Source organism: Trichosurus vulpecula, chromosome 5 (assembly GCF_011100635.1).
Source record: "Trichosurus vulpecula isolate mTriVul1 chromosome 5, mTriVul1.pri, whole genome shotgun sequence".
NCBI lineage: Eukaryota > Metazoa > Chordata > Mammalia > Diprotodontia > Phalangeridae > Trichosurus > Trichosurus vulpecula.
Window position 1 is genome coordinate 50,346,836 of NC_050577.1, and position 27,422 is coordinate 50,374,257.

Sequence of the window (27,422 nt, forward strand, 5' to 3'; positions counted from 1 at the left end):
GTTTTTCCATTACCAAGTTTTTCACTAGGCACTATAAATTGTCTTAAAGACCTTCTTAGGACCAGCAAGATAACCTTATTAATGATAATGCTGCGCTTTCCTTCTCTATCAGGTATACTTCCGTCCATGTGCTAGACTGAGATCTGCATCAGCTGAGCTATGAAACACCCAAGAGGAACTGAAAGGTCTGAAAGAACATTTAGGTCACATAATATGAAATTATAATCACCAACCATACATTTTTCCTAAGCTAACGTCAAATCCCACTCTGCCAACAAGGTAACCCATTAGAAGGGTGACTTTTAAAAAGGAGATTTCTGAAAAACAATGAAAAAGAAGCTAAATTACCTATTTAGCTTGTGCTAAATACTCCAAATGCGGACTAATAGTCCTCAGTAACGATTTGTTCAATGGATAAATTATCATATTGGAAAAACGAAGTCAGCAGAAGCAGAAATTACAAAAATGCTGCTTTTTAGGTGGGAATTATCAACCTAAGCCCAACTGAATCAGGACAGGCAGTAGGTAGATGCAGTGGTAGCAGCAGAAGAAAACCAGGAGGAAAGATGGCAGGATGTAAGAAACAAAAAAAAATGTGAAGAATTCTGGAAAACCTCAGCTCTGTAGCCTATCTAGTCATCCAACCAGGTATCTCCATCTGCCTGCTGCTGCTGACCTAGGTCAACCCCACATGGACCAAGAGCCTCTACCTGGATTTGGAGCCTCCACCCTATTGTGGAGTGTCCCAGACTCTGGTCTCTAGGCAAGTGTTGCTGCTTAGTCATTTTGAAGTTATGCCCACTCTTCATGACCCCACTGCGGGTTTCCTTGACAAAAATACTGTACCGGTTTGCCATTTCCTTCTCCAGCTCATTTTACACATGGGTAAACTGAGGCAAACAGGGTTAAGTGACTCACCCACGGTCACACAGCTAATAAGTGTCTGAGGCCGGATCTGAACTCACAAAAATGAGTCTTCCTAACTCTGGGTCCAGAGCTCTATCTGCTGTGCCACCGAGCTTCCCCAATTTACTAGACAAATAAATCCATTCATTTTTGAAGGATAGGCCCCAGGGCCAAAACCAGCTGATTAGTGACAAAGTGTGCCAGGCAGCTCACCAGGTCCATAATATCTAGATACAAGATCCCGCTTTAGCTTCAAATCCCAATCAGCCATTATACCATCTGCTGGTCAACCCCACTTTTCATCTGCCAGTAGCCAAATACATGCCCCTGGTAAATACTCCCCACATATGCTATCTCCTATTAGAAGGAAATTACTTGAAGACAAGGGCTGTTCTCTTTTTAAAATATATTTGTATTCCCAGCAGTTAGCGTAGTGCCTAATATATAAAAAGTACTTAATAAACGGTTTTTCATTTACTCAAGACTTGTAGGAAGTGATACAAAGCAGAAGCAAGCCAAAGCAGGAGAACAGTTTAAATAAGGATTCCAATAACGTAATGGAAAATAAATACATTAAAACTTGTGAACCATGTTTCCAACCTCTTGGCAGGGCAGAAATGGACCAGAAGTGAACAATGAGGTATACATCTTCAGACCCAGCCTATGTGTGGATCTGCTTTATGTAACTATGCCCTTTAAGAGAAAAGAAAGAGAGAAGGCTTTTATTTTGGGAGAGGACGAGACAGAGAAGATCACTGGGGATGGAGGGGAGGCATGAGATCAGGAAACAACGTTAATGATGCAAAAAAATAAAAGGAGGGGAAGGAAACAGTGTTCACGAATCAGTTCTTAAAATAAACAGAAAATAAAAATAAATTTCATAAAAACAGAAGAGAAGAAAGATCAGGGGAGAGAGAGACAGAGAGAAAGAGAGAGAGAGAGGGAGAGAGAGGGAGAGAGAGGGAGAGAGACGGGGGAGAGAGAGAGAGGGAGAGAAAAAGAGAGGGACAGAGAGAAAGGGCGGGGAGGGAGAGAGACAGAAAGAAAGAGACAGAGAAAGAGGGAAGGAGGGAGAGGGAGGGAGAGAGAGAGAGAAAGAAGCGGGGAAGTATTGGAAAAACCATGTTAAATTAAAATTAATATAAACCTTAAGCTGTATGTAGTAGAGATTCAAAGCTTGCTGTGCCATCCCCTTTATCTGTTCTTCATGTAAGAAAATTTAGTGATACTGGTCACATTCATACTAAAAAAAGATTTTTTTTTATTTTTTAGTAATAACATCAAAACTCTGATCAATGCAGTCACTAAGTTTACCGTTAATGGCTGATGACAAAGTATGCCCTCTTCCTCTGGGGAAAGTGCTGATGGCAGTGCAGGAGCAATCTACGGCTGCGGAATGAGGTATGTTTTTAAAATGGTCAATGTTTTGTATTGTATTACTCAAACATCCTATTTTGTTATTATGGATGGTTCCATCTATGCTATGATATCATTAGAAAATCTTAGTCATAAAAATGAAAGCATCTACATATCAGACATTACTGTCTGGGAAGAGCCTGGGGAAGCTATGAGCCCCACCTGGTCTGGCTTACCCATTCCCACCTCTATCCCCCCTACAACTGAGCAGCTAATAAAAAGAGGGGAGGGGGAAGAGAGGGAGGACCAGCAGCCAATGGAGCTGTAAGCAATTTGGAAAATGAAGGGATTTAAACATGTCATGTCAGCCAAAACAGATTCAGTAATCCTACTTTCTTAGATACCAACAGAGTAAAGAATTGCTGAGATTACATGTTATGGATTCAAAGGCTTTCCTAAAAACCTAATAAGAGCGAGCCATGATCACTACCCCTCCCCCTGCCAATTTTATTTTTCTACAATTCATTTTTACATGTACAATCATATTAAACACATTTCCACATTAGTCATGCTATAAAAGAAAAGGAAGAAATAAAGAAAAAAGGAGAGAGAAAATAGTATGCTTCAATCTGCATTTAGACTCCCTAGTTCTTTCTCTGGATGTGGACAGCATTTTCCATCAAGAGTCTTTCAGAGTTGTCTTAGATCACTGTATTGCTGAGAAGAGCTAAGCCTATCAAAGTTGATCATTGTGCAATGTTGCTATTACTGCGTACAATGTTCTCCTGGTTCTGCTCACTTCACTCAGCATCAGTTCATGCAAGTCACCCCAGGTTTTTTGCGGGTCCTTTTCCATTTTTTATGATCTCTCTGGGATACAGACCTGGTAGTGGTATTGCTGGATCAAAGGGTATGCAGTTTTATAGCCCTTTGGGCACAGTTCCAAACTGCTATCCAGAATGTTACAATTCATCCTTAATTGACACTGATAAAGGCGGTCTTGCAATGTTTTCATTAATTACATTATCGTTGTCATTAAACAAATTGTCCTCCTGATTCCTGCATCAGTTTATAAAAGTCTTCCCAATTTTCTCTGAAGTCTTCAAATTCTTTGTTTCGTACTCAGTCATTTTTTAAAATGGATTTCCCTCCACAGTTACTACTACTACCTTTCTTCCTCCAGGTGTGTAAAATCTTTAGGTCACCTGGCCATTCCCAGCTAAGAATCAGATCATTGCTCTATCTGCTGACTTTCTCTTACCAAACTAATGGTTTACTTACTGAATATCATTTAAAGTATATCAAAGTCAAAATTGGTATATAGTGAAAATACGTAGGTAGAGTTAACAATCACAAGTAAAATTTATGTATCATATCATTAATGCTTAGAATTTCATGACTGACATAACTTAGACCATGAACCTACTGAAAATGAACACTTTGGGAACCTTTTAACATAAAAAAAAACAGAAGGGTGGTTCCAAGCCTGTGATTTTATGCATACAGAGAACTTATTCTTTAGTCACGTCCAATTCTTTGTGAACCTGTGGTAACCATACTGTCCATGAGGTTTTCCTGGCAAAGACTTTGGAGCGCTTTGTCATTTCCTTCTCCAATGGATTAAGGCAAAGAGAGGTTAAATAACTTGTCCAGTATCACAAGGCTAGTAAGTGTCTGAGGGCAAATTTGAACTCAAGTCTTCCTGACTCTAGGTCCAATGTTCTATCCACTGAGCCATCTAGCTGCCTAACTAGAGAACTACTAGTACAAAAATTTCTCCCCAATCACATAAGCAACTTACAGTCTTAGAAAGTTGCCTAAGACACTGAGGATGTTGTTACTTGTCCAGGGTCACAAAACTATTGTGTTATAGGCAGTTACTCCTCTAACTCAATCCATGGTACTACAATGCTTCCTCCACTGAACTCTCTTAAATATTTTATTATCTTAAAATATGAATTACTCATAAAAATCATGTTAACCTCCTAGTCATTCATTATTTTACTTTTTAAAAAAACATACCTCTTTCTAAGATATACTGGAATTTCTTCATTTTAATAAACCAATTTTAAGAGAATATTGAATTTACAGAATCGATTAAGTAGGACACTAATTCACTTTAGAGAATCCGAAGCCTCAGATTTCACAAATTTAGAAAGATGACTTATTACATGGAAGAAGCTATGTATATTAGTAAAGGGATATTGCAACCTGCATTTCATGAGACCCTCAAGGCGTAACTTAGACCCCATCCAACCCACCCCTTCGTAAAGTCTGTGCTGATCCTTCCTAACGGACTGAGATTGCTCATGCCTCAGATTTCTTCCTAGTACTTGGTATGGTCCCCTCCTTGGCATATTGTCTAATCTGAATTATCAATGGACAGCTTATCCCCCTTTATTTCACTATAATCCCCTTGAACGAAGGTCTCTTCATTTTTTGTGAAAGTTATATGATTTCAACGATTGAGTTGGGGGCCCTGGAGGCAAGGGGAAATGTTTATCACCTGGGAAATGATGATATAAGAGGGGTGATTTCAAGACACAATGAACCCTATAGAACTCCAAAACACTCGAAATGTTACATCCAATATGCCAGTCGTCTAGCCACATGTTGTTCTTCATCCTTCCTTCTCAAAGAGAACCAATGACATCACAAGGGTGAGGTCTTGACTTGCATATGAATTCAATTTAAGTGAGGCAGAGCTATACACAGCCATTCAACTCATATTATCAGATCTCTTGGACTCCCTTCCTGCCCCACATACACATTCACTAACAACTTTTTTTGCCATTAGTTGCCATTTTAATATCTGAGGATTTTTTTAAACACTGTTAACAGTTTTAAAAAAAAATACACTTGTAACAACAGCAGGGGCAGCTAGAATGTTGGGCTTGGAGTCAGGAAGAGCTGAGTTCAAATCCAGCGTCAGATACTTCCTCACTCTGTAACCCTTGGCAAGTCACTGTTTGCCTCAGTTTCCTCATCTGTAAAATGCCCTGGAGAAGTAAATGGCAAACCACTCCAGTATCTTTGCCAAGAAAACCCCAAAAGGGGTCACAGAGTCGGATGTGACCGAAACAACTAAACAACAAAAAAGTAACAAAAGAACTTTTATAATTAAGTTCAGCGGGAGAATCTGATTATCCTTGGAATCATTCAGTTTTGCTGGGACATATCAATTCAAGGGTTATCTATGCAGTACTCCTTACCTACCTTTGCATGACAACATGATGAAACAGGCCAAATTTAACAAATGCCCTCGAAGCACCCTTTACCCACCACAGAAGATTATCAAAAAGAGAGAAAACAGGATATAATGGGTAAAAAGCATGCTGAATTAGGAGTCAGGAAAGCAGAGTTCTAATCGTCACTGACACAGGCTATAATTTCACCAAGTTGCTTTACCTCCCTGGGACCCAGTTTCCTCATCTATAAAATGATCCATCTCTACTGTTCCTTCCAGTTCTAAATGCTGTAAATATACACATAAAGCTGGGGTTCTTAATCAGGAGTCCAGGAACTTCTGTGTATGGCTTTTTTTAATATAGATAAATAACTGTATTTCAATATAATTGGTTTCCTTTGTAATTGCATGGTGTTATTTTATGCATTTAAAAACATTAATCTGAGAAAGGGTCCATGGGCTTCACCAGACTGCCAAAGACATACAGAAACACAAATAAAGGTGAACTCCTGTTACAAAGGGGTTTAGAAACTTTGGAAACAGAAAGAAAGTGACCTAAAAAGAAGAGGAGAATGTCTTGTTAGCACAAGGTAGGATTCCAAAGAGTTTCTTTAAGAAGGTCAACCTCTTCTCTTGGCATTATATTCAGTTTAGACCACCTGTTTCCTCTTTCAGAAACTCCTGAGATACGACTCCTGGACTGAACTGAGTCAAAGAAGATTTAATGGAAAATTACATTTAGAACCACCTGACTCTCCTTGTGTGAGCTGTGTGGGCTCTGTTCTCATGCATTTTTCATCACCGCCAAACAGCTTGAGAGTGTCACACTTCACCATCACACTCCTGAGCCCAAGTTTTAAATAGAAAAAATTTAAAACTATATTAAACTTCAATATGAAATGATCTTCAAGGGGAAAATATTGTGTTCACAGTTCCACAGTAAATTATTTAAAATCAGAAAGGGGAGTCTATCTCTTTAGCGAGGTACTTCTAAAGGAGTAACTTCAATCTAAGAAAAACCTTAAAAAGACCAAAGGGCAGGCTAGCCAGGGCCCTTTTATCTCCTATAGGAGAGACAGTTGTCCAACCAAAAACACAGGAAACTTCCAGTGACCTTAATAGGAATCACTAATGCATCTTCTGAAGGAGAAGAGATGCTTAGTCTATAAAGGAAAGATGGGTGACTTAGTATATGCCAGCTGAATGGAACTGACAACCAGTGTTGGTTGGATTTTGATTCAGAACCTTGGTTTCCATCTTGGCTCCACTATTTACTACTCAACTAACTCCTACTTACTGCCCTCATGCCTAAAATGAAATCAATGGATCTAAGGGTCCTTCCAGCTTTAAATCCTATGATCTCACACTACTAAGGATATACATACGTATATGCAAATGCACATACACTCATATATACATATATTCATGAGTGTATGTGCATTTGCGTATACGTATATATGTACATGCATGTAAATATGTCTATGCAGACATACATATGTGTTTATGTGGATCTGGGTCATCTTATGGATGTTTATATAAGCATGTGTGTATAAATGAATTATAGATTTCCATCTAATTGCTTTTTATAAAAGAGTTGATGTAGTTAACAAATAGAATTTTTTCACACAAGTCAAAACCATATTTAAGCTTTACTGCTTTAGCAAAATTGAAATGGAAAAATTAAACAAATGAGGAAATATTCTCAGGAAAACACCCCCACTCAACCAGAGGAAATATTCAAAATTGCAATTGAGAAAATGCTGATGGCCCAAAGTACTCTATTTATCTAATTAAATGGATTCAGATGCATTAACTGCTCTGGTTAAAGTACATTCCATTAACACTGAGTTGTCAGGAAATTAATATTTTGCCACATGTTGTAGTAAAAACAATCCATTTTATTTGTCCTGTGAAACTGATACGTAGGCGTTATGGAAATCGACTCTAATTTCCAGATCAATCACACTGACATCACACAAACCACTGAAAAATGTAAAATGTCCTTGTAAAAGTTATCCTGATCTATAAAGAGGAGTAGCTAAGCAATGCTAAAACAAGTGCGTCCGTGTAATCCTCTATGTACTCGGAGGGCCTAAATCCAAGCAGACCTCCTATTCCCACGTGCAAAAGCGTAGCCGACTTCATTCTGAGCTACAAAATGGACGCTGTACGGGAACAGTCCCTGGAGTGAAACTATCCTGTCCTTTCTGGCTAAACAGAGGAGGCCCAGGATAGCTCAAAATCTGAAGCTTTCATTCTGCACTTTTAAAATACAATTTTCAATTTTTATTGGCCTACTTCTGATCTTCTTGAAAAAATGATGAAATTCTAAAAAGTCACTCAAACAAATAATTACAACTGAAAATGATTTTAGCTACCGAGGAGAATGATATGGATAGGGAAGGAAATTTCATAGACAAGCACCTATATTCTACCCCTCACTTCTTTACTTAACAGTGCATGCTTAGGACAGTATATTAGGAAATAAAAATTGCAGGAGGCTAACTGGTGAAAAGGACGATAAAGGTACCAGCAGTCACTAACTCCACAGAGATGTCGAATGTTGTGAAAGGAGAGTAATTTATTTTTTCAGAATAAAGAAACAGGAAACTCTTCATTGTCTGCCCCAGGGGAAAGGACCTTTGGTAGGAACAATGGAAATATAGCTAATTCACAGGGTTGAATCGGGGCTGTAGTTCTGATACTCATGTGAATGGAGCTCCCTGTGGCTAAGCGGTCTAAGGCCAGGCCCTGGATATCCTAATACAGAAGTTGGCTCTGACCTACAATGTAACATTTACTAAGTGCAGGGAATTCTGGGTAGCTAGGTGGCACAGTGGATAGAGCGGTAGGGCCTGGAGTCAGGAAGACTCTTCTTCTTGAGTTCAAATCTGATCTCAGACACTTACTAGCTGTATGACTCTAGGCAAATCACTTACCGCTGTTTGCCTCAATTTTCTCATCTATAAAATGAGCTGGGGAAGGAAATGGCGAACAACTCCAGAATATTTGCCAAGAAAACCCCTAATGAGGTCACGAAGTGTCAGACATGACTGAAAAATGACTAACTAAAGAGAATCCTACTATCTGAGGAAGCCCCATTACTGACAATAAGAAAACTCCTTAGGAAGGAAACGAATAATATGGATGGATGGAAGAAATCAGGCGGGAACACAATAACGCTTCCATTATAAGGACGGGATCACATGGAGTTTTAGAAAGAAACTTATTTTCACTGGATATGCAGTCAAAGGACCCAAGTTCAAACCCCAGTCTTGCTACTTACCTAAGACAAGTCACTGATTTCTCTAGGTCTCACTTCCTTCATCTACAAAATAAGAGGACTGAACTATATATAAGGTCCCTTTCCACTCTAACTCCACGGTCTCATGATCCTCTAATTATATCTCTTCATTTTATTTCATTTAGTGATTTTTGAAAGGCTACCTGGATTACACATGTCAGTTTCTGAGTCGAATGCCATTTTAAAATATTTTCCAAAATATTTACTTTAGAAAAAAAGTCATTATTAAATCCCAGTGCCTGGCACATCATGATAGGTATTTAATTAATGTTTGTTGTTTGATTAAAGGAGTCCTCTTTAATGAAGTGGAAGGACAAGAGGGTGATGACTTATTATAGTTAGAGTCAATATTTTTGTAGTCATAATACCCCATTATTGCTTGATTTCACAAAACTCCATTCTAACCTGTACCACATAATTTTTAATTTCTTAAAGTTAGTGTTCTATTTTTATTTCATATTACCACCCGAGATTATTGATAAGCGCATAAGAACAGCAAACAAGTTTTTGAAAACCATTGAGCACTCCATTTATACTGTAAACACCATCCTTATACTGCATAAGAACAGCTTTAAGAGGGTGCCAATTCAAATAAAAATCAAAATTCATTGTAAATTCCCTGGACTTCACAATGCTACTCACTACCTAATAGCTTTCCCAGTTCTGTAGAAAAACCAAAGACATATAGCCAAATGGTTTGACCGTATTGTGAACCAAGAAACCTGGATTCTTAGAGCTCAGAGAAAACAGTCAGTATCTATGGCATCAGATTTCAGGTTCAGCCCCAAAGATAAATGGGTATGGTATGTATATAGTCCATTCTATTTGGACACTACGAAGATTTAGAAGGAATGGATAAAAGCTCCATAGAGACAGATTTCACCTCAACATTAAAAAAAAGACTTATTAATTAGAGCTGTCCAAAAGCAAGCTGGGTTGGCCTTTAGAGGTAGTGAGTTCTCCCTTCACTAGAGGTCTTCAAAGCCAAGGGTGGATAGCCATTTTCCAGGGATACTGTAGAGAAGAATCCTGGATTCCACTCTAGAATGGGCTGTCCTATGTGACCTCTATGATCAAGATTTCATGAAAGGTCAAGTGATTTCATTTTTCCTAGCTTTCAATAGCTTTTCGAAATCATCCAAAGGTTCAAAGTAAGAGCATCTCTTCATTGGGTCTATAAAGGATGAAATCTGCCAAGGATTCAAAGTAAAGTTGCAGAGTTATGCACCACTCCGTATTACCCTTAGCAATTACCATGAGATCCAAAGGTCCCTTTTCCTCTATCACAGATGAAGATATGTGAAATTTTTATTAATGTTGGTGAGAAGTTAAAAACCCATCATTAAAGGGAAAGTTGGCTTGGAATTCTAAGCTATTTCAATACATACAACAATGGAAACCAAGTTTTGAAAAAGTCACTGGGATGAAAAGGAAAGTTTATCTTTGCCAAGATACTACTTCCAGCACAGATACAGAGGAAGAGACAGGCAAGTTAGCAAGGGCAGAGACTGTTTACAAGAGGAGCCCACATTCTACTGAACCCTGTACATACCATTTAAACTATGCATTGAATCTGGTCTCTCATGTGTTGCTGACCCATCCTTCTGGGTAGCCCCCTCAGTTCCAATATTCTCTGGTCTTTTTTTTGCAGCTCCTACCTTAGAAAAAGCTGCACTCAGTTTCTGGTTCCCTGTATAGGTTTCTTTGGTGTGACTGGAAGGGACCTTGGATACCACCTAATCTAACCCCCTCATCTTATGTATGAAGCCAGGAAGGAGGTCAGGAGAGGTCAAGTGATTGGCCTTGAGGCCACATAAGCAGCAGTAACAGGAATAAGATTCTCAGCCAAAACTCAACTGCGATTCCTGTTGCCCATCAATCCTGATTAATTCCATATTCCTTCCAAGAAATTCTGATACCAGATCATTCATAATTAAGAATTTCTCTAAATGAAGCCACACAGAAAGCAATCATTCAAAAACATAATTCCAAGCCATAATAAGCTCTCAGGGTGCTAATGACTAAAGCATCTTCATTTTAAATGCTATTTTTCTCCCAAAACATTATAACTCATTGGTGGAGTTAGTCAATAAACATTTTAGTGCCTACTATGTGACAGGCACTGTGCCAAATGCTGGAAGCAGGCGGGATAATGCATTCAAAATATCACCAGATTCCCTAGACAGTTGCTATCATTAAAGTTTTAGCATAATGCTTCTGTTGACAGAAAGATAGATAACAGGGTATTCTGTACTCACAGAGCTGGGGCTAGAGTGTCGGCGGACTTTAGGAGATTCCTTCCCACTGGAGGAGGATTTGAAGTTAATGCAAGCATTGTTCTCAGAATGGACCCTCTTCACTTGAGTGGCCGGTTTCTCGAAGGGGTCGAAAGTGCTCTGTGTCCTCTGAACCCGGACTTTCTTGTCCTCAGGAATTGTGTCCAGGGGTTTGATTACTGAGTCCACTCCTGGGCAGTTCCGTGTAGACATCTTTGTGACACATATCTGAAAGAACAAACAAATTAAATTCAGTATTTCATTCAAAATCCATCTTTCAATAGTCTGGTGCGTGAAAGATGAAATGACTGAGGAAACAAGATTTGCGCTTCAGAGCATATCAATTTATTAAGCAATGTATGCCCACGGTCCCGATTTCTTGGGGCAATTGGCAGGTACTGCTTAATGACTGGCTATGACCAGCAATGAGTCACAAAGACAAAATGAAAGATAGCCCCTGTCCTCAAGGAGTTTATACTCTACCAAAAGGAATACATTTGGACAAAAAAACAGTATAAACAAAGGCATGAAGGGGGGTGAAGGAATGCCAAAATCAAGAGAAGGAATGGCCAATGAATAAAAACTTCAATTTCATCAATTTTTTTCTGTCGTTATAAATTGAAAAGTTATACCAGCTTATTACACAATAAGAATAAAATATTTTTAAAAATATAAAAAAGGAAAATTAAGCTTAAAGTCAGGGAGAATGTCCCAACAATTAAAGTTGTCCACGAGTGGATAGGCTGCCTCGAGAAGTGGTGGGGTCCCCTTCCTTAGAGGTAGGTCTTCAAGCAGTGTCTGGACAAACACTTGTAAAGTATGTAAGACTAATGAATTCTTTCATTTACGAGTTGCTCTAAAAGGGAACTGAGGGAACTGAGGGCACTTTGAATCTCAATTCTGTGTTTCTAAGGTCTATCATAATCATTTAATATTCGTTCCCTTAAAAACTGTACATGGACCAGCTACCAAATCAAAGAGCCAGTAAAACCTAAAATGTAAAATTCAAGTTGGAAGAAAATGTAATGTATACGCTGTTATCAGAGTTTTAATTCATCCTCATTGAAAGATTGGACTTGAACTATGGTACAGATGGCTTACCATCTGACTACAATTGGAAAAATTTCTAAACCATTAAGAAGTCACATGTCATTCCTAAGGGGAAAAAGATGGGGAATCGAATTCATGTATTATAATTATTGCCTAGTTAGGGTGAAAATAAATAATATGAACCAGTAAACAGACAAAAACAAAAATTTCAGTAAATATCATGAAATCTAGGTAAACTTGAATGTTTACAACACAGGGATGGAGAGCCTCCAGCCAACCCCATGCCAGATTTAATCTTGTTCTTGGACTGATACTGCTTTGCTTGCTGCTTCTGGAGCATAAAGAATTATTTCCATTCTAACTGAATGCTCTGCTATCCTCAAAAACATACTGACTAAAACAGTTGAAAAATTAGGAGCAAAAAAAAATGGCATAGTGGAATGACCACTGATCTTAGAATCAAAAGACCTAAGTCTCCACTTCCCATGTTCACTTTACTATTCTGTATCTCAGTTTCCCCATCTGCGAAAATGAAGAGACTGAACAAGATGGTCATTAAACTCTCTTCCAGTTTCATGATTCTATATAATCCTCAATAATAAGTAAAAAAAAAATCTACTGAGTCTCTTTTTCTCACTCTAATCCTACTAAACTATTCTCTTACCCGTTTCTTCCTCTCTTCTCCTTGTCTGCTCTAGCATCCTTCCCCATCTCTCTGCTGTCTTTCCTTTCCTCACCATTACCATTACTTTTTTTCTCCTACCACTCTTTAACTCTGGAGGCTAGGTGGCCCAGTGCATAGAGTGCTAGGCTTGGAATCTGTACAGACACGGGTTAAGAGCCTACCTCAGACACCCTGTCCTGGGCAAGGGACTGCCTGAGTTAACTTATCCGTAAAATGGGCCTAATAATAGCACCTAATTCACGAGGTTATAAGAACCAAATGAGATAGCATATGCAAAAGCTCTATATAACATGCTAGGTGGTATCATTATTTTCACTGGCCGTTAATAAGAAATTGAAGTGTGTGTGCATGTGTATGTATATACATACATATATACATATTTTATATATATATGTATGTATATTGGAGTGAGAGAGAGAGAGAGAGAGAGAGAGAGAGAGAGAGAGAGAAGGAGAGGGAGAGAGAATATTTTGGTTTTACCATCCTGGAGGTCCGTAGAACAGAGCTAACAGAATGTCGATTGAGTGGAAGATATGGATTTAGTGAATCTCAACAAAAGAGAAGCATGACAGAGGTTAAGAGAGCCTGCAAGGGGCAGTTGGGAGCAAAGCAGACTCCAACTTCCCCATCGCAACCAGTGATAGAAAGGGTGGCCAGGGGAACCAGTAGAGAGCCATGTCTCGGTAAGTGCCAGAAAATGAATGAGGGAGGAAAGGAAAAGATTTAAGATGAAAGCAAATTTGTTACCTACGGAGCATTTATTCCAGAGGACACAGTGGAAGGGGTGGTTAGCTTCAGAGTGTAACATTAGAGGGGATGAGAGATTGAGGGAGATGAGAATGAGAGAGCAAGCAACAGGGGACAGAGAAGGCGGTTTGCAGAAAGACAACAAGACGGGTGGGGAAGAGTATGACCAGGTTGATTGTGTTAAGACATGTCTATGTCTCCCCCACCCTGAAAAAATCCTCACTACCTACTAGCTATTGTCCTATACCTCCCCTCCATTTTGTGGCTAAGGTCTTTGAAAATGTTATCTACAATAGATGCCTCTGCTGGCTTTCTTCTAACTCTCCTCTTAACTCTCTCTACTCTGGCTTCGGATCTCATCACCCAACTGAGATTGCTCTCTTCAAAGCAACCAGTGATCTTGTACTTGCCAAATCCAGTGGCCTTTTCTCAGTCCGCATCCTCTGACACTGTGGATCCCTATTTTCCTTCCTACTCTCACCTTTCTAGGTTTTCAGGACACCACTCTCCTCTGGTTCTTCTCCTACCCATCTGACCACTCCTTTGCTAGATCTTCATCCAGGTCATGCTCCCTAACCCTAGATGTCCCCCAGCGCTTCATTCCCTTTTCTTCTCCCTCCATACTAGTTAACTTGGTGACCTCATCAGCTCCCGTGGATTTGTCATTTCTATACAGATGATTATTAGATCGATTTATCCAGCCCTAACTTTCTCCTGAACTCCATTCTCATATCTTCAACTGCCCAGTAGCCTTTGCAAACTAAATATTCAAAAGATATCTTAAATTCAACATATCCAAAACTGAACTCATGATCTTTCCCCTTAAAACCACTTACAAAATTTCCTATCACTATCGAGGAGACTGACATACTTACTCCTAGTCACCCAGGCTAAGTGGATGCCAACCTTAGCATCTAACATCTGTCATTTTCACTTTCTTAACATCTCTCCTCTATGCTCCCTTTTCTCCTCCACTGCCCACTGCCCTGGTAGAGGAACTTAATACCTTATGCCTAGACAATTATAACTGCCTGCTAGCTCGTCTCCCTGACACCAGTCTCTCCCCACTACAATCCATCCTCCACTCAGCTGCTGAAATCATGTTCCTAAAGTGTGGGTCCAGCTAAGTCTCCCCTGCTCCCTAGAACCTCCAGAATCCAATATAAATTTCTCTGCTTGGCATTCAAAGCCTTTCTTAACCTGCACTCCTACACATACCTTTCCAGTCTTCTTATATTCCCTCTCCCCCACTTACTCTGTGAGCCAGAGGCACTGCCCTCCACACTGTTCTTCTAATAAAATACTTGGTTTCCCAATCCCAGCCATTTTCACTGGCTATCTCCCATGCCTGCAATATTCTCCCTCTTCTTCTCCACCTCCTGACTTCTCTGGCTGTCTTCAATTCCCAGCTAAAATCCCCACCTTACACAGGAAGCCTTTCCCAATCCCTCTTCATTCTAGTGCATTCCCTCTCTTGATGATGAAGCATACAGCTTGCTTGTACATAGCCGCCTGTATATTTTTCCCCCATTAGATTGTGAGTTCCTTGCAACCAGGGGATGTCTATTCCCTCTTTTTATATCCCTAGTGCTTTGGCACAATGTCTGGCACATCATAGGTGATTAATAAATGTTTACTGACAGACATTCTTCATCTAAAAAAAAAGCAAGAGTATTAAATTATTTTATGTTTCACTGGAAACAGGTGGATAAGTTGTTTGCTTGTTTGTTTTTTAACATGTGACTAATTCTACAATAGAAAAAAATTTCACATCCTTGGTGTATACAGAGTAAAAAGTTAGACAGTAGGAGAAAGCCCATGCAAGTCAGTGAAACCAAAGGCTTATTTTTAATTAAATATTAAGTACCCAGCCTGTCCTGAATTCTATATCTGAACTGCTCTTCATGAGTTGATTCTAATTAACCAAAGTGACATTATTAGTTTTCCTTTATGCAAGATACCTGGTGAAGTTTTCTTAAAAAGTATTATAGGGGCCTTCAGACTTGTGAACAACTTTTTAAAAATAGCCATAAGCATGTTCAACAAATATTATTGGAACAATAGCTTATGTTATATTCTTCTAGCCAGCTAAAGACAAAAAATAAACTATAGCTTTCTTTAATTCCTTTTTTTAAAAAAGCATCCATGAAACATACATAGGATACAAAAAACAAAACAATACAAGAACAAAGATAGCTAATGTGAGTTAATCCAGTCACAGTAGAAAACAATATCAAAGTACAACACAGGAGTCACTTAACCATTCATACCTACTGATCAAGATATATTACTACTGGACCAACAATTCCAAAGATGGCAAAAGAAGAAGCAAAGGTCCCGTGGATAAAGCCTGCGACTTTACAGGTTTTTCAGCTTTATCGGTTTGCTATCATTGTTATTATTAATAATAACATTATTATGCCTGTGACCTTACAAGTGTAATAATAATAATAGCAACCATAACTGAAAGATCAAGAGCCTTGGCCAATGTCACATGTCAGAAATGTGTCAGGAGTAAGATTTGAACCTTGATCTTCTGGACTAGGAAGCCAGTTATCCAACTGCTACACAGCACTTCAGGTACAGTGTGTGTGTGTGTGTGTGTGTGTGTGTGTACACACACACACACATATACACATATATACATACATATATACACATACACATATATACACACACATATACATGTATACACATATACATATATACGTACATATAAAAAACAGACTGGGTATCCATCACTTAAAGAATGGCTGAACTGTGATATATGAATATAACAGAATACTATTGTACCATCAGAAGGGAGGAATATAAAGAATATAGGAAGACTTGTATCAAGTAACATGGATCAAAATAAGCAGAACCAAGCAAATGATTTGTATACAACTATAGTATTGTAAAGGAAAACACCACCCAAAGATATTAGTCTCTGGCTAATGAAATGACTTCAGAGGATGAATATTTAGTTTAACATACCTCTCTACATTTGACAAAGACATGTTGGTTTATATGTGTAGAAAGAGGGCTATGCTATCAGACGTGGCCATTATTAAAAGAAAGGACATATTTTGGAGAGAGGAATTATTGGGAAATGACATATTTTTTAAAAAGCATCAATAAAAAATGTTTTGAAAGATACGTATTCATAAGTTTGGAATTTTGTGAAGTAACAAAAACATCTACACATTTTAAGATAAAGATTCCATTGCTCAGGAATATTTCAAGGAGATCAGTAACAAAACCAAACCAAAAAAAAAAGCCTCGTTTACATGAAATTATCTTCTAGTGTTACTTTTTGCAACAGGAAAGATTAGAAACAAAGTATATACCCTTTGATTGGGAAATAGTTAAACAAGCTGTGGTACAGGATTGTAATGAATTATTACTGTCCTATAAGAAACAACAAACATAGTGACTACAGAGAATCAGGAGAAGACTTACATGAACAGATGCAAAGTGAAATAAGCAGAACAAGGAAAACAAAACACAATGACCACAATATACATGCAAGGAACTATAACAAAACAATTGAAATGAAAGCTATGAATTTATAATGATCACCCTTGGCCCCCAAGAATAGCTAGGACAGGGTACTTGACTTCCTTCTTTGCAGAGATAGGGGATTTAGGTTGTGGAATACTGCAAATAATGTCAGAGGGAGGGATGTATTGGGGATAGAAAATAATGTAAAAATAAAATATATAAATAAAAATTATTTTTTTTAAAAAGATAGCTATTCCTTAGTTAAGCAATCAATTTTGCCAAACAACTATTCTAATGGAGGTGATGCCAGCATAAAAGAAAACACAGATAATACAAAATTTGATTTCTAATATTGACTTTATTCTCTGCTTTCATCTGGAAGCATCAATGTCAAATGACCTTGATACTCACTATGAGGTCTGATTGTATTATGACTAAGATTTATAGTTCAGGTCAAAATTAGTCTAGCCAATGTAACTGGGCTCAGATGTCCACTCTCATAAGCAACAGTGCCAAGGGATATGTTTGCTAAAGGAAAGGAAAGGGGTGGAAGGCATGTGGTAGTCTGATTTGGATAATCCTACTCCTTAAGAACCTGGGGGTAGGGGTGGAAGGTATATAATTCTGTATTTTCAGTTATCTTTAAAAACTCAAATTCTAATTAACATTATAAATTAAGTACCATTTCTCCGCAGTACACACATATTCCCAATTCTCCACCCACCCCTTCAATACCATCATCAACGATGCCATTGTTTTCCTGGTTTTTCCTACTTTAAAAGTCATCTTAGACTTTATTTACCTCTTACCATCAATCCAGTACTTTGTCTTGCCCAATTCTTTCTTTCCTCATGTTTCTCAGATTTATACCCTTTCTTTTCATACCTGCAGTTATAACCCCTAGTCCTAGTTTTGCCCTTTCCTTCCCTACATTTCTAAAACATGTCTCCTTGGTTCCATTCACTACCATTCTCCAAACCTTCTCTTCACTGCTGCTGGGACATTGTCCACAAACCTGATTTTGAACGTGAAATTCTCTTTCTGAAGTACCAGCAGCATCTGCTCTAATGCTTTAAGACACTGCATCTAAACTGGTCTGGTCTTTGGGGATTTCCACATTACCACTCTTATTTCTCGTTATCCCTTGACACAGCCTCTCTAGCCAAGCAAATCGACTTGTCACCTCTCTTATAAGGGAAATGGCAAAATACAAAAGGTTAATTCTGTGACTTCTGAGATGTCGTTATAGTGTGTTAGAAAGAGGACTGAACTGAAGGTCAGTCAGGAGACCTGGTATCAGGTCTGACGCTGAGCGGCTGCTCTTCACCTTGGACAAGCTAAGCAACCTCATCCTTTTAAGAATAGGCAGAAGTAGCTGATCTCTAAGATAGATTTCAAATCTAAAGGTGTCTGAAATTCATGGCTCTTGCTATTCTCCCTATAAGGAAATAGCTTCCCCCCTGCATTCTCTCTCTGATAATTTGTGTCCTACACTTCCATCAAAACCTTCCTTAAACCTCACCTCTTCCAAAGGACCTTTTCTTATAGACCCTTCCTGGTCTATGATCTTGTGCTCCACCCAATGTTTAATAAATAAATGTGTAATTAAATATTTATTAAATGCCTACACAAAGGACACATTTCTGAGTAAATACAAGATGCATAAACATAGTCCCTGATCTCAGGAAGTTTATATGTAGCAAGGAATGATAGGTATATGTATACAAAGAACCATGACACAAATAGAGTGGAGTATGCATAGAAAAAACTCAAGGAAGGAGAGAGAACTTTTAACTGTAGAAATTAGAGAAACTTTATCAGTGTTGGGTCTTAAAAGACACATAGTATTTCTATGTGGAAAGAGAATCACTGGACAGACTGGGAAGGAGAAGCCAAAAGATTCTTCGTTTGCAATCTACTGGCTTTTTTTTTAACAGAACGCAAACAGGAAATGTTTTCATGTGTATGCTTTAGTATTTCTGTACTTCACTGGTTTAAAATGTCAGGGATCCATACTCTGATATTGGTACCCACTCCACAAATTAATATAGCACCCCTCCATCTGGATAATCAAGGCTTTATAGAGTAGTTATGACTGGAAAAAAAATCATTACCTGGAAGGTGAAATTACAGTAAGTTTCTCTGATTTTAATTGGGTTGCTCCAGTGTCAACTAATCCAAACCAACACTGGACCCACACAAAGAAGACTTTACACTTTGGATGAATATGTCAGCACTGTGTGCCTGGCACATAGTAGGTGTTTAATGAATATTCATTGATTGACTGTCAGAGTCCACATTCTGGGGAACACAACTTTAGAGAACACAGAATCATTTGTATACCACGAAGAGGCCCTTTAGTAAGACTTTAGTGACTATCTACATCCCCACATATACTAAAAATGGTGTTTCCTCTCACTTGATCAAGGTAAGAGACATCGTTTTTCTTTCTTTTCCTCTTCCTCCTCCTTCTTCCCTTACAGATACTGGTACTAAATATTCAACACTCATGGGTACCTGACAAATAGCATTAATTTACTCAGGGTTCTGAGTATTCTGCAGGAGGTCTAAACCAGTGGCCCTTCCTCAGCTTTCAGATATCACCTCCTCCTGATACACACTAACATAGCCTAATTACAAGCACAACGAAAAACTGAAAAAGAAATAAGAAAAGACTAACAAATTCTGCTAAAACGGTGGGCTCCCTGATGCACTGGCTAACTTTCACTTTTCTTGGTGTCCTCACACCATTCCTTTCACCTAGTTGGTGCTCAGTACATGTTTGGGAAACAACTTCTGTGGAAAGGTGCCCAGCCATCCACACCAACTGTCAACCAACAGCTACATACAAGGCAAGTCTGAGCAACACGGTATCCTAGGAGAGAGGAAAAAAGGCAGTACCATGAACTCAGCACCATGTGTCACTCAAGCCAAAACACCATCACTGCCTAGAACACCATCTCTTCTTAGACCCTGATAGTGAAAATCAAGACCCTGAACTCAAAAGCCTGGGGAAGAGGGACATTAAAGAAGAAGCATTAACATCTGCTTAGCTGCTGTACCCTAAGGATCATGGGACTTTTCCATCTGACTTGCTGACAAAACCCTTCATATGTTATCTCTCCAATTAGAACAGGAGCTCCTTGAGAGCGGGACTATCATATTTCTGACTGAATCCTCATTACTTAGCATAGTGTTTTGCATATAACAGCTAAATAAGTGCTTTATTCATTCATTTATTTACCCATTTTCTTCAAATATCTACTTTTAAGGGAAAGCATTTCTGTCTAAGGTGAAATGGAACAGGCTGCCCTTTACTGAGACATCCTTCTAAGGGAAGTTGCTCTATAACCTAGGCACAATGAGAAAGATAGGCAGAGTGGCAGCAGGAGGGATGTTTATTCTGATGGCTTTCTTTAGCTTCACCATTCCATAATGCATGCATGATGCTTCCCTATTAAAAAGGGAAAATCTTCACATGACCTAACATAGCCTTCAGATACATAAACACTGCTTGACAGAATTCAAAACAAACAAAACTATTGAAATTAATATAATTAAATTAATTATAATTTTATATCTATATAATTATATAAATATAATAAAATATTAAAATTAATATAATTAAAATTAATCACCTGGCAGCTGAACTTCAACTGCTAAGTCTCTGATTTTAGGTAGGGTGCTCCTACAACTGCAACAGCCCCCAAACTGGTCTCCAAGTCTATCTCTACACCAACCCATCCTCCATAAGGCTATGAAAGCGATTTTCCTAAAGGACAGATCTGGTGCCCCTGCTCAATAAATTCCAGTGGCTCCCTATTACCTATCTCTGGAATAAAAATAAAGTCTTCTGGTTGGCAATTAAAACTCTTTAAAACTGTTCTTATTCCAACATTTCCCATGTTCTACTTTACACCACCCTCCCCATTCCACCAGAACAGGGAGGATTGTCAAGGGGATTGTTGTTGTGTTTGTCCTTTGTTCTCAAAGACGACCATGACATCAGGGAAATGATGACATGACTTGCAGTTGACTTTGAGGGAGGGCTGTGCAAGGTCACCAGCCTCACTTTCTCCTCCACAGCCATCTGGGTCCGGGGGCCAGATATTCACCAGGATGACTAGGGATGCCCCAGGATGCACTGGGAGACCCTGGCCCCTCCAAGCTAATGTCTTTTCAGGTTCTCACTTTGAGTGAGGTAATGCCCATTCAGTAAATAGGCCTCTTCAAGAAGTTAAACAAGGGATGGCCATCAAGGGGATAGCATTTGAGGAATGATATGCCTGGAATGCTCTCCCTCTTCATCGCCACCCCCTGTCCTCTCTGGCTTTCTTCAAGATTCCCTTCGAATCCTACCTTCTGCAAGAAGACTTTCCCATTTCCCCTTAATACTATGTGCCTTCCCTCTAAGACTATCTCTGCTTTCCATCGTCTATATCTTGTTATACATAGGTGTCTGTATGTTGTCTCTCCATTATACCATGATCCTTAAGAACAGGGATTGTTTTTACCTTTCTTAGTACCCCCAGCACTTAGCATAGTGCCTGGCACAAAGTAGGGGCTTCGTAAATACTTGATGGATTGACTCCAGGTAATTCTTTAAGACCATATGTTGCAAAAAGCTTAGAGCTTCACCAAAAAGGAGTTTCCTATCTCAATGAAACTATACCTATCAAACAATGGCATAAATGTGGCAGTCAGGTATTGCTTTTTGTAGGGTAGCCAGGTGACACAGTCAGGCTTAAAGTCAGGAAGGCTCATTTTCCTGAGTTCAAATCTGGCCTCAGAAACTTACTAGCTATGTGACACTGGGCAAGTCACTTAACCCTGTTTGCCTCAGTTTCCTCATCTGTCAAATAAGCTGGAGAAGGAAATGGCAAACCGCTCCAGTATCTTTGCCAAGAAAACCCCAAATGGGGTCACAGCTGAACAACAACAAACAACAGCTGGTCTTTTCAAAGCTGTGCTTATCACAATTCTCTTATTATATGGTCCATTCCCAGATGCAGTATTCATAAACTGTAACCAAGGCTAAAGAAACCAATTAAGATAAAAATCTGAATGTACAGTAAGCCAGTAGTTATTGAGGTAATGACAAACCCAAAGAGATGAGTGTTTTCAAAGTTTCCACCACCATTTTAAACCTTCTAAACTCCCCTAGTGCATCAAGAATATAAGGTATGAACAAGTTTAAGAGGCTTATTAAAAAAACCAAAAAATCCAGTCTCCCAGCCAAGATAAAAACTTGTAATCCCAAGAACAAGCAATTAAAATTTGGTATTTCTACATTTTATATTTGTTTAAAGATAAGCACCTTCTAAGTTAAACTCTGTGATTCAAAAAAAAATAGCTTTAGTTCCTGCACAGGACCAAAAGGAAGAGAGAAGAAAATGAAGAGGAGATTCTCTGCATTTTATATCTATTCTAAGATCACTAAACGAATGAAAGCTGACTTGAAAAGTAAAGAATTCTTTTCCAATACACATAGAATCTTTGTAAAGGGTTTAATAATATTCTAAAATAATCTGTCACTATAAATGAAATCAAAAGCTCACTAAAAAGGTGGCGGGTGCTTTTTGTCATCACATCTAATGAAAAGAAAATAAAAAGTGGTCACACTTTTTTAAAAAATCATTACTTCACTATACTGCTGTCAGTAACCGTCTTATTTAGTTGAAAGAAAACTCCACACTGCACTTCAAAGAAGTCAGGCTTTTAAGTAAACAAACTGGGTTCTTAACTCATCAATTTCACTTAAAAGTCTCTAGTAACAGGCTTTCACTATCTTAGCTTAGGATATCTTCTTGAAGTAGCACACATGTCACTGCTACGCTCCTTCCAACGTCTTGTGTTTCCTTCTTCAGGAGGGGATTAGTGATATCACAAATCTTCCTTTTACGTAGACATCAAAACAAGTCAAAAGAACGGGCTGATGCAATCTAGAACTCATAAGCTTTCACCTACTGACTATAAAAGGGGTATACATCTTCACACTGGGGTTTCCTCCCAGTCAGAAGGCTTTGAAAGCATTATTAGAATGGAGCAGATGTCTGCCTAGCAAGGCCTTTGAAAAGCTGTGACTCAGATAACATCATACCTTAATACTCAAGTGTGGGAAAGTTATGAGTTAGCATCTTTCACATCTGTGATATCATTCTTCCTTGTTCACTTTAGGCATAACGACAAGTTCACAGGAAACTTCGATCACAATTCTGATGCAATTTGTTTCAATAAGAGTCTAATAAGGTCAAAAGAGTGAGAAGGTCTCTTTGGTGTCATTAAACTAAGAAAAACAGTGATTACCTGAATTTCAGAGATGACTTTTATGAACTATAAGTATTCTGAAGATGTAGTCTAACCAGCTCTCTGTTTCATCGATAAGGGAACTTAAGGTTCAGAGGTACAGTGACTCCCCCACATATCACCAAGGGAAAAACATGCCAGCACAGGAGGCATGGGAGATAGCCAGTGCAAAGCCTTAGAGTTCAGAGAATACTGTGTCCAAGAAACTACAATCAGGCCAATGTCCATGGAGAAGGAAGGGAAAGAAAGGGAAAGGGAAAGGGATAAGCAAGTATGTGACACCTACTATGTTCCAGGCACTCTGTGAAGTATTTTACCTAGTCAACTAACTGGATCACAGAGGCAACGAAGGAGAGTAAGATGTTAAGAAGGCTGGAAAGGTAGGAAGGACCAGGTTATAAAGAAATAAAAATGATAAAAGGATTTTGTATTTTTATATTTATGTAAAAACTATACAAAGATAGAAAAGGATTTTATATTTGATCATATTTATTTGATTTATTATATTTATATTTGATTCTAGAGGTAACAGTGAGCCACTGAAACTCACTGACGAAAGGAATAATATGATCAGATAGGAACTTTGTGGCCCACCTGGGAGATCATCATATTCTGAGCTCATACTGGACTGAACAGCCACAGTCAGACACACTATACCTCGACCCCAACATAGTGATGTTGTTTTGGTCCTCTTCAAGCGTGAAGGACAACAACCACCAACCAATATGATCAGACCAATGCTTCAGAAAAATAGGAAAATGGAACGGAATGGGAAGATACCTGAAGCCAAGAAATCGATTAGAGGACTACTGTAACTTTAATCCAAGTGAGAGGCTATGAGAGCCTGCACAACAGTGGTGACTGCATGCATGGAGAGAAGGGCAGTTGTTTAGAAAGTAGACATGACAAGATTTGTCCACAGATTGGATATGTGGGGCACAGGAGTTGACGATGACACAGAGAATACAGGCCTAGATGACTGGGAGGACGATGGAGCCCAAGAATAATAGGGAATTTTGTAAAGGGTGGAAGGTTTGAGTGGAAGGATCATGAGTTTATCTGGGGACAGGTTGAGTTGGAAACGCCTAAAGGAGATCCGGTTCTAGATACGGAAATGAGTAACTGGAGCTCAGCTAAGACACTAGGACTAGTAATATTGATCTGGCAATCTGGGATGATGATTGAAAGCACTGAAGTTGATAAAAGTACAATAGTTTAAGAGGAGAGTGGTTTAAGTATAGTATGGTAGCATAGCATGGCATAGCATAGGTGTAACAGTATAAGAGAAGAAAAGAAAGCACAGCACAGAGCCTGAGGGGACACCGCCCCCCCATAGTAGGTCTGATATGGATGACAAACCAGCAGAGAAAGGGCAGTTGGACAGATGAGAGGAGAGAGTCCAGAAGGAGGCAGTCTATGGCACCAAACACTGCAGAAACTTCTGTGATGGATGAAGATTGTGAACAAAGCTAGTCAACGAAAGAGCTAAGACACTCTCTTCTCAGAGCTCTTTCCATAACATCGACATATAATAAAAAGAGGTGACTTGGCAAACAGGATAGTGTCCCAGCCTAGGAATAAGGAATCAATCGATAATGCATTTATCATTATACGCAAAGCACTGGAGATGCAAAGATAAGAAGAGAACTTATGTTCTAGTGCAGGGCTCAGTAACAAGTCCTTCATTTAACACAAACTGGGTATGTGACCTTGGGCAAGTCAATACACCCCTCAGTGAGTGTCCTAGACAACTCTCTAAGACTATTAAGTTACAGAAGAGTGTGATAAAATGGGGATAATAATATCACCTACCACACAGGTAGGTTATTACAAGGATTAGATAAGCTAATATTCATTAAGGGCTTTGCAAACGTTAAAGAGCCATATCAATCTTAGCTGTTCTCCCTCCATAGGTAATAGAAGAACAATCTTTTTAATCATTTACAGGGTATTATAAAAAATTAATTAAATGATATCTACAAAATGGCACACTTATCAGAAAAAAAATAAAAATAGATTTGTTAAGTAAACTCATTCATCAGTTTTCAGACTCACAACCACATTATTATTATTATCCATAAAGGCTTGGTTTCTAATATACCCCTTTAGCAAGAGACTTGCTTTCAAAACTCTTGTCTGTCCAACTATTTTTTTTCTAAGAAATAATACAGAAAAATCTACCAGAGGTATTTTGTTTCATTTTAATTTTATATATGAAAGTAATTAAATTAAAGTGATTACTATATTTTTCCTTCAATAACTATAAGATACATCAGAGAAACAAGAATAGAGTTAAGAAATTCAGAGATCCTGGTTCTGCCAACTTGACTGTGTGACCTTAGATAAGTCATTCAATCTCTCCATTTTATCTACCATCTGCTTCTTATGTCAATTGCTGGCCTGATTTTTTTCACCCGTATTCCAAAGTAAGATGAAAAATCTGCATAGGCTGAAAATAAAACCAGCTTGGAAAAGAATTTAGATAAATCCATGAACAATAAGGAAAGAAAAGATATGTTCAGAATATGTGCTTAACCTATCAAAGTCAATATCACACTGGAAACATAACCAACTACCAAATATATCTTGGTAATACTGTTACTGATAATACTGGATTGGTCCACTTGTCTGACCCAGCATCATATTTCTCATGAATGATAGCTAGATTAAACTTAGCATTAATGAAATCCCTAGTGTATATCAATAAACGAATGGACAAAATAAATGCTTGTAATACATAATTTAGTATAACTTTCAAGTTGGGTAGTACAGCCCTGGCAAGAAAATGATGCAATCAAAACACTACTTTCAATGTGGAATTTGAATGGAGAAAACGGAAGGTCACAATCAAAGTTCAACAAATGATTTAACTGCTGTCCAGTTCATGCAGTTGTTTATACCCAATGTCTTTTTCAGTTACTGACCTTCTAGTGAATCTCACAAAACCACTATTATTCTTGCTTTTTTTGGGGGGGGGGGTAATTTGGTAGGGATGGCAGATACTCAAAATGAAAGGTTTGTCAGCTGCGGCCGTTATTATTGCAAAATAAATTGTGACAAAATATCCTGAAGTGGCCCCACTGTGTCATCTTCACACTTAAAGGACATGACATTTATGTAGACTTGGAAGCTGTCGCACACTGCCTCACTTTTGGGATCCAGCTGTGTGAGCTCAGTTGACGGGACAAAATGAGAAAGACTCATCGATCATTTCATCACGAAAGGCAAATGCCATTTATGTAGCTTGTTCATGTAAGTCAACTCATTCCATTCCAAGCTCTAACTAGGAGAAGCAACACCATGAGATGTTGAGATGGTTATAAAGCTTGGACATTCTAGAACCAACCAGATCAGATGCCTTTGGGGGAAAAAATCATAAACATTGCAAAATGGTGTAATTTTTCTGAAGAACAACTCAGGAACACTCAACAAGGGTCACAAAACTGATTCTGTCTTTATCATAGTAATCCCACAACTGGCAATATTCTTCAAGGAAGCATTTTTTTCCCTTATTTGTTATCTTTTTAAAGGCAGGGTGTCTTTAATTTTGGTCAGGCTAGAAATACAAATCTTACTCACAGGCTCAAATCTAATATAGATTGGTACGGAAGCTTTAACCTCTTCCATTTTCCCAATTAACTCCCCCTTCCTTAGGCACTCTGATGACTCTCCTGAAGGTTCACTCTATTAGTGATCAGCGATCAACATTAGCCCTACCGCAGCTCAGAACTCAAACCAACCACTGGCCACAGCCTCTCCAGTAGAAGAGACTCCAGGTCTGCACCACCAGGTCCAGAATCCAGGAGAGCACTAAAAAGGAAAAAGGTCACCTTTGTTTAAAGATGTTTTTAGCTGCATGGTCTGTGAGAGAGGAAGAAAGTCAAACCAACCTATGTACAGAATGGTGCGTGAATGCTAAATGAACTCTGGTGTATCAATGGAATAAAATGCAATATTGTTGTCATTAAGATGACAAATGTGAGGAATATGAAGAAATCACCAAAACATTTACGTGAAATAATGCAAACCCAAAAAGCAAAGTGAATACTATGTAAGAATGGTAAACATTTCTGTATGTAATGTAAATGTAGTTATGCTAATGTATAATCGCAGTACCAGAAG

At 38.6% G+C, this 27,422-nt stretch overlaps 1 protein-coding gene across 1 annotated transcript in view; it reads right to left on the reverse strand.

Moving 5' to 3' along the window:
* The window catches only part of CDK14 (cyclin dependent kinase 14), a 657,433-nt gene that overhangs the window by 465,430 nt on the left and 164,581 nt on the right, over positions 1-27,422 (reverse strand). Inside the window, exon 3 of the mRNA XM_036761007.1 lies at positions 11,012-11,257. Coding sequence (XP_036616902.1) covers positions 11,012-11,257 — 246 coding nt within the window. The remainder of the gene's footprint in view (positions 1-11,011; positions 11,258-27,422) is intronic.